This window comes from Peromyscus leucopus, chromosome 8b (genome assembly GCF_004664715.2).
Source record: "Peromyscus leucopus breed LL Stock chromosome 8b, UCI_PerLeu_2.1, whole genome shotgun sequence".
Lineage (NCBI taxonomy): Eukaryota > Metazoa > Chordata > Mammalia > Rodentia > Cricetidae > Peromyscus > Peromyscus leucopus.
In genome coordinates this window covers 49368834-49381767 of record NC_051086.1, presented here as the reverse complement: position 1 = coordinate 49381767, position 12934 = coordinate 49368834, and the positions used below count along the sequence as shown (strand labels likewise).

Below are 12934 nucleotides of genomic sequence, written 5' to 3'. Positions count from 1 at the left end.
AGGGAAAAACCCAAAACCAACTTCCATGGTCTGCCTTGTAGTTTTAAGAAACAGTTCCCTTTCCTAAACTGGTACATTTTACTTTGCTTTCTCTGCAAAGAGGAGCAAAAGGGAGGCTGATGGCCCTTCTCATCAAGAACCCAAATTCTTAGTGGCAAGAGAAAAGAATTAATTATATTTAGGATACACAATGAGGCAAGGATGTCTTGGAAATTTTTTCAGAAAGGGGAATGTTCTCATTAGTCCCCAGGACTAAGAACAGCAGCTGCAATAGTTTCTTTGTGAACAAGTCTGTCCCTTTGACCTATTATCAGTTCCTTCCCATCCCCCCCCCCCAAAGGAGAAAGGGCATGGCTACAGTCTGACTATCCAACTGGTCTTGTTCTTGGTGTGGAACAACTTACTGGACTGAGTACATTTTCTTCCTTACGAAGCATTTATGTGGCTCAGGCTGCTACGAAAGTCCACGTGGGTTATTTCTGAGGTCCCCATGAACAGGTTATTACTAGACCAAAGACAGAGCCTTACAAGGTGAGCTAAGGGGTCATGGGTTCCCACTTGCTTCGATGAGACCTGAGTTTGACCGTCTGTCTGTGTGATGAATGAAAACGGAGGCAGAAAAATCTTAAGTTTTATTTTGTGTTCCTTTGCCACATTTGCTTTCAAACTTGGGCATCGATGAAGGCCAGGAGACCAGAGCCGGGCAGAGCAGTGTTCAGTTCCCACTTTGGCCTCCTACAGAGCAAGGATCTAATGGAGTATAGTGGTGCCCATTTAGGATTTTCTTTTGACCAAAAGATTAGCTCCCCAAATCTGTGGTGTTCAAAGTTGCTGGTGTTAATGAGTCACAGTGACAAATAGACCTGAGTGGCTGAGCTGCACCTGAGATCAGAGGTCTAGCTAGATTTTTCAACTAAAGATTGAACACTCTCTAAAGCTCTATTGTTCAGAGACCATGATAGGGACATAAGAGGGGAAAACTGTGATTAAGAGGCTAGAAGGAAGCAAGGGTGGATCGATGGGGGAATGGGATTAATGAATGTGGATGTTAGTGAATGGATGAAGAGATAGGTGGGTAGATAGATGAGTGGGTGAGTGAATGTCGTAGATGGATAGGTAGGTGAGTAAGACCAAGGATAGATGGGTCCATGGGTGAATGGTTGGGTGCATGGATGGGAGGGTGGATGGATGGACTGATGGATAGATGGGTGGGTGTAATGAATGGATGGATAAGTGTGTATAGTAGATATTTAAGCTAGTAATACCTGGTCTTGACCAAGTCATTTACTAATTGCTTCTGCATGCCCACATATCACCTGGCATTTGCTAAATCAACAGGCCGTAGTGGTTAGCTTTTATCAACTTAACAAGACCTAGAGTCATCTGGGATGAGGGAACCTCTTTTGAAAAAAGATGCCTTCATCTGATTGGCTTGTAGGCAAACCTGTGAGAGCATTCTCTTGACTAATGATTGATGTGGGAGGGCCCAGCCCACTTTGGATGGCGTCACATTTGGGCAGGTGGTCCTGGGTTAAATAAGAAAACAAGCTGAGCAAACTATGGGGAGCAAGCCAGTTAGCAGCATTCTTCCATGGCCTCTGCTTCAGTTCCTGCCTCCAGGTTCTTGCCCTGACTTTCCTCAATGATGGACTGTGATTGGAATGTAAGCCAAATAAACCCTTTCTTCCTGAAGTTGCTTTTGGGTCATAGTGTTTATCACAGAAATAAAAACAAAAGAAAACAACAACAACAACAACAACAAAAATCAAAAGTGAAGTAGGACACAGGCCTATCTGGGGAGAGCAGAATCATTGAAGAGGAAAGTGAGATGCATATGAGAGGTGGTCTCTGCACACCAAAAGACACCCAGGTTCAACTTAGAAGCCGGACTTCAAATTTCTGTTCCATCTTGTTTGAGTACTGATCTAAGTCTGAGTCTTAAATCCTCAGTAAAAATCATGGTATGTTAGCTGTAAAGGTCACAGTGCTAGAAGCAAAGACGGCGGGGCGGGGTAGCTAGGCAGGGATGCACACTCAGGGATTAAGTGCTATTGAAAGGTAAGATGGCACTTCCACCCTCATGACTAAGTGCAATGCCCGGGACTGAGGAGGGCCCACGTTTCCTGGCCTGAGTGAGCAGAACTGGGTTTGTTTCCCAATTAATTGACCCTCTCCCATGAAGCATGTACTACAGGAAACTGTCTAAGAAGAGGGAACAGTGAAATCCTCAAGCAAGTGGATTTTTCAGGCAAAAGAGTTCCTTGGCTTGATATGTTAGATCGTGCAGCCAAGTCTGATGGACAGGGAAGAGGGCTGGGGTGAAGGTGTTCCCCAACTTCCTAAATTAGGTGCATTTGTTGTCCTCACCTATAGTGGGGCACCAGCTTCCTGGTGGGGTGGAGCCTTGCCCTTGCTCCTTCCCACAGCCAGCTCTCTGTGTCTCTCCCGAGTTTCTTTTTCTCTGCATGTCTCCCCTAGTTGCCTCTCCTGCCTCTTTTAGAAAAGTTTTTGATCCACATTTCCTTGAGACCATTGACAACATTACCCGAGGTTTTAAGCAAATAAATAAACTGGTCTTGACCCAAATCACTCATTTGCTAATTGTTTCTGCATGCCCAGATATCACCTGGCATTTGCTAAATTAGTAGGCCCAGCTGGAGAGAGCAGGAAGCCGCTCCGAATGCCTTTCTCTCAATTTCCCTTCCTCTCTCTGGTTCTCATTTCCTCTCCTGCCATTTCTACTGGATTCTCTCTCTGTCTCCTCTCTCCCTTTCTGGCTTCTGGTCTGAGTCTCTTCTTCTTCTCCCCCCCCCCCCAACTCCATTTCTCCTCGCCTTCCTTATTCCATGTTCCTCTGGCTCTAACTCCTGTTTTCTATCTTTACTGACCTGTTTCTTCTCTCTTATTTTGCTTCCACATTTGCTTGGTCCCCCAGCCCCTGAAAATTGCTGCCCACTCTTACAAAGCCTCCTAAGTTGTGCCTCAGTGACCAGGTTTCTTTCCTCTGGTTAGAAAGTAGCTCAGGCCTTAACCCATTTCCTCTGGCATAGCCAAATTAATTAGGAGAGACTGGGATCACACATTTCAGAATTAGAATAATATTTATCAAACACCCTGGAGAGTGAGGGATGAAAGTAAGGTATCGAGGAACCAGAGCAAAGAGGGAGGTCACTAGCTGAGGGGATGGGCAGGATGGGGAGCTTACAGGGGCACACTGCTCAGATCTCCTCAGTGGGGGAAATGGGCAGTGGGAAAGGCTGGATTCTGGAGAATGTTAAGGACACAGTAGGGAGGTATGGAACAGGAGCTTATCGCTGACCATCATTCCCTCGTGGATATTGTATGTGGTCAGGAGGTCTACACGGGGGCTTTGAGAAACATATAATCCAGCCAGTTCACCTGTGGTAGTTTGAATGTAATTGGCCCCCATAATCTCATAGGGAGTGGCACTATTAGGCTTTGTTGGAATGAGTATGGCCTTGTTGGAGGAAGTGTGTCACTGTGGGGGTGGGCTTTGAGGTTTCTTATGCTCAGGATACCGCCCACTGTCTCAGTTAACTTCCTGTTGCCTGCAAGATGTAGGACTTTCAGCTGCCACATCTGCCTACACACCACCATGCTCTCCATCATGATGATAATAGATTGAACCTCTTAAACTGTAAGCGAGCCACGCCAATTAAATGTTTTCTTTATAAGAGTTGCTGTAGTCATGGTATCTCTTCACAGCACTAGAAACCCTAACTAAGACACCACCTTTCCCACTTGGCTGAGATTCCAGCTCAGCCCAGCCCACTGGGCCACAAATCATCATTCTGGAGCAGTTTCCAGTAATCACATGGCCTAGGTACCAGAGGCTACAGCTCAGCTGTAATCCAGAGTTATAACTCACTGCCAAACAACTAGCCAGACTTCACCTTCTCAGATCCACCATGTGTGCTGCTTTTTAGGAAGGTGACCATTAAGCAGGTGTTCTTGAGGGATGGACTTCAAGAGCCCCACAGTCCTGAGAAATAAAAAATGAGGTCGAAACTATATGGAAATCCCACTTAAATTGTCTCTGTAGACAAAAGTATGGCGCCAGACAGGCCATCTTACTCCTTTCTGTGTATCACATCCGGACAAGTGCCAAGACTTGAGGGACCATGGAGACTCCAACAGAAAGGACACTCGCTTTAGAGTCTGTAGACCCTCTGTGTCCCCAGAACCTGCTAGAGTTCAGTCTCCACTGGATGTTTGTGTAACTAAACACCTAGTTCACCCAGTCCCCCAACTCACCACTGTTGACACTTGATACTTATCATGATGGGCTGCCTGTCCTCCTGTCCTGTCCACGGTAAGATACTGAGCCCTATCCCTGGTTTGCACACACCAGACACCAATAGCACCTCCTTCCTTGCTTGTCACGATAACCAAAATGTCTCCAGATATGGCCAGATGTCCCAAGACAGAAAGGCAGGAGCAAAGTCACTTCACTTAGAGTCACTGATGTAGAGTCACTCATGCTGATCCCATGACTCCATTCTTCCTCATGGACATCAGAAAAGTAGGAAGGAGTCTTTGTAAGCCCATGGGAAGCAAATCAGTGAGCTGTTTCCTCAGAACTTGCTTTAATGAGATGTAATTTAATCTAATGGGACATTCATCCTTAAATTTCCAAAAGTACGAGTTTGTGTTTTGTATACATTCTGTCTTCTGCAACTATCACCGTTATTTAAACTTTGTGTATTATTACCCCCCCCCCCAAAGGAAAGCCCATGCCTATAGCAGTTCCTTTTCTCTATGGGCTTACCCAGCTTGATGCTCTATTTAAAGCTAGGCTTTGGGGATGCCTCCTTTCGTTTAGGGCGGTATGTTTCGAGGTTCTTCCATGCTATGGTGTCTTATCACCACTCCTTTCCTTTTTATGACCAATTAATATTCTGTTGTGTGAGTACAGTACAGTTTGCTCATCTGTTCATCAACCAATGAGCCTTGGGCTTGCTTCTACTCATTGGCAGTTATTCATAATGCCATTTACTTTCTTCATACACAAGTTATATGAAGATCTGTTTTCATTTCTTCCAGGAGTAGACTGGGCCCCATATTTGCTGTGTTGTTAGCATTTTAAGGAACTGTTAAACTGCTTACCAAAGGAGCTGAGCTTTTTTATTTCCAACATCAGAGTGTGAAGAAGTCACAGTTGTATCCTTGTTGGCACTTGGCATTAACTGCCTGTTTGGTTATGGCTGTCTGCATATGCTTGCATGGACACCACAATGTGACTTGGACAGGCAGTTTCCCTAAGGATTACTGATGCTGACACTTTGGAGAAATGCCTGTTTGAATCTTGCATCCATTTAAAAACCAAGGAATGTTTTGTTATTAAGTTTTAAGATCCTTTTGGTAGTTTTTATTTATTTATTTATTTATTTTTTAAGATTTATTTGTGTATGTGTATGAGTGTTTTCCCCAAGTGTATGTGTGTGAATCTTGTGCATGCCCAGTGTCTGCAGAGATGGGAAAGGTATCAGTTGGATCTCTTGCAAGGGAGTTATGAATGATCATGAGCCACCATGTGGGTGCTGGGGACTGAACCTGAGTCCTCTACAAAAGCAACAAGTGCTCCTAACTGTTGAGCCATCTCTGCAGCCTCTTGTCAGACATGTTTTACAAGTATTTCTCCCATTCTGTGGGTTATGTTAGCTTCTGTGAAGGTTTCCTCCGAGACACTGGAGTTTTTAATATCTCCACTTGTTCTCATGTTGCTGTGTTGCTTGTATTTTCAGTGTCCCGTGTCAGAAATCATCACTAAGTTAAGGAACCACAGTGATTTGCATTTATATTTTAAGAGTTTATAGTGCTTGGACTAACATTTAGGTTTTGAATCGATTTGTATGTATTTGTATGTAATGTGAGATTAAGATCCAGCATGGAAAGCTAGGTTGCTCTAGGACAACTTTTCTTTTTTTAAAAAAATGTTCTTTCTCTATTCAATGACATTTGGTATTTTTTTTAAATTCATTTAATTAATTTTTAAAAATCTGTTTTTTGATTAGGGTGTACCTGCATGAATTTATGTGCACCATATGTGTGCCCAAGGAGGCTAGAAGAATGCATTGGATCCCTTGGAACTGGAGTTACAGATAGCCGTAAGCCACTCAACCTGGGTGCTGGGAACTGAGCCTGGGTTCTTTGGAAGACTGAGTCTTCTCTCCAGCCCTAACATATGCCTTTCTTGTTGAAAAATAATTGACGATAAATGTAGGAGTTTGTGCTTCAATTTTTTTTATCATAATTCAGTCTTTTTAATCACAGAGAGGTGATCAGAAGGTGTCTTTAAGAATTAAAAGGGTGAAGGAATGAACATACCAAACATGAGTGTGAGATTGAAAAAAAAATGCATGAAAGAATTTAGTTTTAGAATCAGGAAGGATCTTAAAGTTTTTTTTGTATAACCCGGTATTTTGGTATAAAGTTTGTTTTGTAAAACCCTGTGTTTTGCTGATAGGGAAAAAATATTAAATTTCTGTGTCAAAGACAGTTTTGCTGAAGGTCTGTGGCTGATCAGTGGCAGACCTAGGAGTTGGACCTTTTCTGTGACACTCTAGGCAATACCTTCCTTCTTCCCAGGCCCAAATGATGGCTCTCCAGTCCAGCCATGGACCCTAAACTAGCTGGGTTTCCTTCATAGAGCACATGGCTTCTGTCTGTCTTGGTCCTCACTGCCAGTTCAGCAGAGTGAACGGTGTGGGTGGCAAGTGTCTGCTCTCTCTTGACAGGCTGAGAAAATGGAAAGTCAGCCAGGTGAAAGCACTTGGAAAATGTGAAATTGCTGTATAGGTGCCCCTAAATGATAAGATTGCCAGACTGATGCTCTTCAAGGCAGGCTCACCGTGTCACAGCCAGCACCACAGAAGGGAACAGCTCACTTAGACACGTCCATCACGTGCTGTGGTTGTCACTTTTCAGGAGGGTAGAGCTGAAGCTTGGTGTGACTCAATAAAGACAGAGGTCTGGTTACAGAGTCTCTGCTCCGGCAGTCCCGCTGTGTCTCTGCCCATTTGTACATGCCTCCTGCTCTAAACCGCATGTCTACACCATCCATGCATCCCAATGCTTGCTTTCTGTCTTAGCACCTCAGACAGGAGGTGCAGTGCAGGCTGCACTTCTGTGAGTCACCAATTTCTAATACATGCTACATGGCATGTGTTTTGGGACAGGGAGGTTAGGCCCACTAATTAGAATCTTCTATACATGGGAGGACCAGCAGCCAGAGTCATTTTGAGACACTGGAGATGCTGTTGTGGCATGTATGGGTATTACAAAGACTAGTATTTTGGAAGGGCTTATTGTTTACAGATATGGAATCAATTACAGAAAAGATACTATCCTTATAGCCTTTTAAGGTCACGCCAACCTCTCTCCTATACCCCTGTAGATCAGCACCAGATGAAACTGTCTTATGAGTACTCATAGCCATATCTCGGGCTCCTTCCACAGGTTTTCAAAACAGAGTGCCTATGACAGTAAGCTGGCCTCTTTGTACCCCATCAGTGAGGCTCACTGTGTACTCTCCTTGTTTAGGGCTCTGGCTGACATCCTAAGACAACAGGGACCAATCCCCATAGCACACTGTGAAAGAGAGACCATCTCGGCCATCGATACCTCTCCCAAAGAGAACACGCCGGTCCGATCAACCTCCAAAAACCACTACACTCCTGTGCGCACAGCTAAGCAGACTCCAGGTAAGTGAGATGTGGTCACCTTGAAGCTTTACTGATTCTGCTGTGAGGTTCTAGTGATGTTTCTGCTCTGGCTGGGCAGGTTGTGGAGCGCTGTGCAGTAATGGATGTCCTGATAGACAGGACAGGCTTTTTAAGAGTTTGGGGACTGTCTTCCTGGGAGGGTTGGATATGAGAGAGACCAGGTCTGGGACAGAAGAGGACTGGTAGCCCATCTGTGATTTCTCTAGCTGCTGGTGTAATTCTCTAATGTAAGACAGAGCCTGCCACAGCCATGGTGGAGTATGGCTGCCCATTTACCCATGTGGCAAGAAGGTTTGGTGCTGTCCAGGATGCTGGATGTGTAAGAATAAAGGCTGTATTCTAATGCAGAAACTGCCCACCTATTGGAACCCCAAAGAGTACTTTCTGAGGACAGGAATGATATCCGCATTTTAGGGTGACCCTTTTCTATGATATATAGGTTCTCTGGATATAGGATGAAGTGCCCTTCTATATAAGTGGGGAACTGGGTCTTAGACAACTGAGTGAGCATACCAAATTCTACAGATACTCAAGCCCCTTATATATGAATGGCCTGATGTTGGCATAGTGCCCCACGGATACTCCTGTATACTTTAAATAATCTCCAGATTACTGAGAATATCTAATACAATATCAACATCATGAGACTTGCGATGCTATGGGCTTTAGGGAACAATGATGAGAAAAAGTGTATACCTGTTCAGTAAGGCCCAATTTGGGGTAATAGCTTTGATTCATGGTTGGTTGAATCCTGTTGGGTTGAATTGTGTGGCTGGTTGGTTCTGCAGTTACATGCATAACCTGTAGATGTGGAGGGCTGAGTGCACCTTTTACTTTTTTGTTTCATCATCATGATAACACTATGAAGGAAACAGGGCAGGACCTTGCTGCCCTTGTCTATAGGGTTAGTGAGTGAAATTCAAGGAAACTCAGTAACTTGAACAAGATCAGTAGGGTGTAAGAATAAGAAAGCAAACCTGTAAATGCCAGTAATATATCGGGCTATTGATCTAAATATTATTCAGAGGCCTTTATAGGTGTGATTATTATTTACTGTTTGTAGCAATCTTGGAAATATTTATCTCTTACTTTACATGAGGAATATAAAGGCAAAGCAACACTTCCCAAGGTCACATAGTTAGTAAGAGAACCCCAGGATTGTTTGTAGAAGTCATTATTGAAATAAGCCAGCCATCCTGTCCTTCCCCAGTTAGGGACAGGGATGTAAACTAGCTGAATGGACAGTCCCCTTACCAGTATGTTGGAAAGATCATCTACCTGTGAGAATTACCAGCTACTTTAGTATTGATCCCACTCACAGGCACACAGTTTCTGCTTTGGTACTTGGATCTGGAATCTTCACATCTCTCACTTTATCCAGAGGTCTGAACTAAGCCTGCAAAAAGGAGATTTAGCCACTAGGCAGCAGGCAGCAGGTGTGCTCAAATCCTAATTGTAGCTGAGATCAAATTTAGTCCATTTATGCTTTAATTCTCTTGAATCTATCAAGTTGTTCTTGCCTTTAAAATAATAGTCTTAAATCTTTTTTAAAAAAATTTGTTTGTTTATATTTTATGTATGAATGCTCTGCCTGGATACCTGAATGCCAGAAGAGGGCATCAGATCCTATTATAAACGGTTGTGAGCCACCATGTGGTTGCTGGGAATAAACTCAGGACCTCTACAAGAGCAGCCAGTGCTCTTAACTGCTGAGCCATCTCTCCAGCCTTAGTCTTAAATCATTTGAACATCTGATAAAAGCTAAAGATATTCTCTGAATGTGTATGTATATGAATACAAACAGGTATATACTCAGCCAGCAGTTTGTGAGGGATTAAAGGGATCCATAGGCCCCCTCCAAAGTTAGGAGTCCCTGTTTCACATGTAAAGATGAGTGCATTTGCTGGGCAAAACCCTCCTCAGATGCATTCTCACCTTAAACACCCTAGATTCTTAACCTGGAAGCAGTAGAGGGAATCTTGGCAGAAGCATCTGGAACAGTGGCCACCTACCAGGCTATGTACACATTAGAAAAACCTAGGGATATATTAAAAATGCTGGGATCCAAGCACATAAAGTAGGTAGATTTCTAGAGACAAGGCTGACATTAGTGTATTCAGATTCTCTACAGGGTAACTCTTAACATGCAGCTAACGTGCAGAGTCACTGGTCTGGTTGGATCCTAATCTGTTGTGAGAGAAGGTACTGAGTGCCCAAATTCCCCAGCTTGGCTATGTGTTGGAATCCAGTTGGAAGCCTTAAACATTAAGGACACCTAATACCCACTCTTGAATATCATGACTTAATCAATGTGGAGGGCGTGGTTTGAGAATAGGGGGTTGTTTAAAGTTATTCTTAATGCAAATCAGTTGGCTCTGAGAATTGCCCATTGAACACCATTCCTAACTTTAATATTCTTGCCATCAATGATTATTTTTATTTATTTAAAGATTTATCATTTGAAGTCAGTCTCTCCCAAAATTGTGCCTGTGACTCTGGAATTTCTGGCCACCCAGGCATCAAAGTGCCCCTGACTGTTGATTCTCACCCTTTTGTTCTGTCTTATTTACCGACTGATTCAATGGACAGTCTTGATTTGCCCTTAAATACCCTTTACTGGTCAGGGAGCTTTCTCATTTCTTCTGGTTATCTGGCTAGTGAGCTGAGAAGGAAAGACACTGCTTACATGACTCAATTCTATATTTCAAGAAATCCCTCCTTGCATTTCTCAAATTACAACTCTCCACTTCGATTTTTGAGACGGGAATGCCTGGGAAGCATTCTCAGTGGCAAAGCTGAAATGTACAACATGCAGTTTCACAACAAGCTACACCTTCTGTAGCTTCTACCAAACCGGGGCTTAATCGCTGTTCTCCTTGGCCACAAATGTTGCCATTTGAGCCGCCTTTTAAACAGAACTTTGGGCAAACATTCAAAGTGGAAATGTACTGTGATATTCCCACTCATTAGATCAACCACCCACCAATTGTAGTAAAGTGGCTGAGGTCCTAGATGGGTATTAAGGAGGCAGGCATCAGAGCATGTAGTGGCTCTGCCATTCAACATGCTGTCCTGGGATCAGCTGCCTGGGGTTGGCTGGGAATTCCTGAGCCCTGCAGGACCTTCAGGACCCCAGGCTCTCACCTGCAAAACAAGCCCCCCCCCATATGTTGATGAAAAAGCTCAGCAATTTCCATTTGAGAAGCAAGGGAAAGCATGGGTTTGCATGGGGCACCTCCCAGTATTGTGTTTCTGATCTTGCCCTTCTGAATTTCCTTGTCAGCCACTGTGGCTACTAACTAGCTCCTGCAGTCCAGGTTGTCCTTGGGGTACAAGGTTGAGCACTCACACCGTCTGTAGCAAACACTCATCATCAGCCACGAACAAACTGAGGAAGTGTGGGCATAGCTCCGGGGAAACAGATCGAATGTGTGAGGGAACCAAGGGCAACACGGCATTCCTAGGCCAGGTGGAGTCTGTGAGTCTGTGTCTGGCATGATCAGGGTTTGGGACGTTGAAAGCTCATGCTCATTTGGTTTGAGGACTGGAGTGGAGGTCCTTCAGTGATACTGAAATATGATAATCCATGTAGCATAAATACCATTGAGTACTTGTTATGCACTGGGTACTCTACTCTGCTCAGTACTTTTATGTAAAGCAGAATGGATTCTGTAATATTTTTATGTCAAGGAAGCTTCTAATCTTTGAGTCTTTTACTGATATTTTTCCAAGAAAAATCTTCCCAAGGTCACAGGGGACTCCACAATAGGCATTTACTGAATTAGAAAACTAGGGATGCCTGTTTGTCCCACCACTCAAATCTAACTGCCTATGAAGCCCCACTATTCAATCAGTGGTCCATGGACCAGCAGCAACTCTGTGATGAGAGCTGGTTTGAATTCCTAGCTGTGGCTACACCTTGGGATCATAAAAGGTTTATGAGAATACAATGACTGGCCCCCACTGTGAAGATTCTGATTTGTTTGCTCTGAAGCAGAACCAAAGCATTGATATACTAGTTTTAAAAATGTCCTACACCATTCATGTGATCAAAATTGAGAACCAAGTTCTAGCAGGAGACCACCAAATAGAGAGGAAATCCTTTGAAGGATGTGGAGTTCAAGATCCAGACAAAGCCCTGGGGTAGGGGCTGGCTGGTCAGAGTTTGGGGCCTATAGAGAAGTTCTCTCATGTGGGGTATGGCCACGGGGTGTGGAGGATTCAAACACACGGGAGAGAGAGGACAGGTCAGTGTGCATGTGGAAGGAGGATCGTGGTGAGAAAGTGGCAACCAGAATTAACAGGAAAACCACACAGAATCATTCCAAGATCACACTCGGCAGTGTCGCAGATCCTCAGAGGTCAGGGCCCTAGAGACTTGATCTTTATAGAGGGAAGCCGTGGAGGCTGAGTGTGTTTACTTAGCCTGAGCTTCTCCTAGAGAGCTTGTCTCGGGTTATCTGTGGATAGTAGGGTGTCCTTCCTGGCAATAGACAACCTGTTACATTCTAGAACTTTGCTTTCCAACATCTGAGATCAAGTGTGGCATCAGCCAGAGGCAGTAAATGCTCATGCTGTCTCCAGCTACTTACCTTCATGGCCACAGCCTTGAATGGTCAACTAAGGAAGCCACAGGGTATCAATCGCTGGTTGGTGTCACAGCAATTGAGATTAAAGACTGACCAGCTGACAGGGGAATGCTTAGCCATAGCTCTTTGTGGCTTGTCTCACCATCCTTGGGAGCCTGACATGAACTCCAACTGCCTTTTTGCTTCTCTCTACTCATGCCCACTTCCATTGCACTCTTCTTGTCGTGTGTGTGTGTGTGTGTGTGTGTGTGTGTGTGTGTGTGTGTGTGAGAGAGAGAGAGAGAGAGAGAGAGAGAGAGAGAGAGAGAGAGAGAGAGAGAGAGAGAGATGAGTGTGTTCATGTTTTGGGGGATGTGCACATGCATGTGAATGCCAGAGAACAATTTTGGTTATCATCATTTTTCAGCTGCTGCCCATGTTATTTTTTGTTGTTGTTGTTTGTTTTGTTTTATTGAGATCACATTTTACTGGATTGGAACTCACCGAGTGGGTAGCTTAGGCTGGTTGTGTGGCTTAGCAAGCCTCACAGATCTGCCTGTCTACCTCCATATCCATCTTTTTGTTTGTTTGTTTTCTGTGGGTGCTGAGATGGAACTCAGC

At 44.2% G+C, this 12934-nt stretch overlaps 1 protein-coding gene across 1 annotated transcript in view; it reads left to right on the top strand.

Moving 5' to 3' along the window:
* Positions 1 to 12934, top strand: part of Shisa6 (shisa family member 6) — a 305394-nt gene that overhangs the window by 14335 nt on the left and 278125 nt on the right. The window contains 1 exon segment of the mRNA XM_028869364.2: positions 7564 to 7724. Within this exon segment, the coding sequence (XP_028725197.1) occupies positions 7564 to 7724 (161 nt within the window).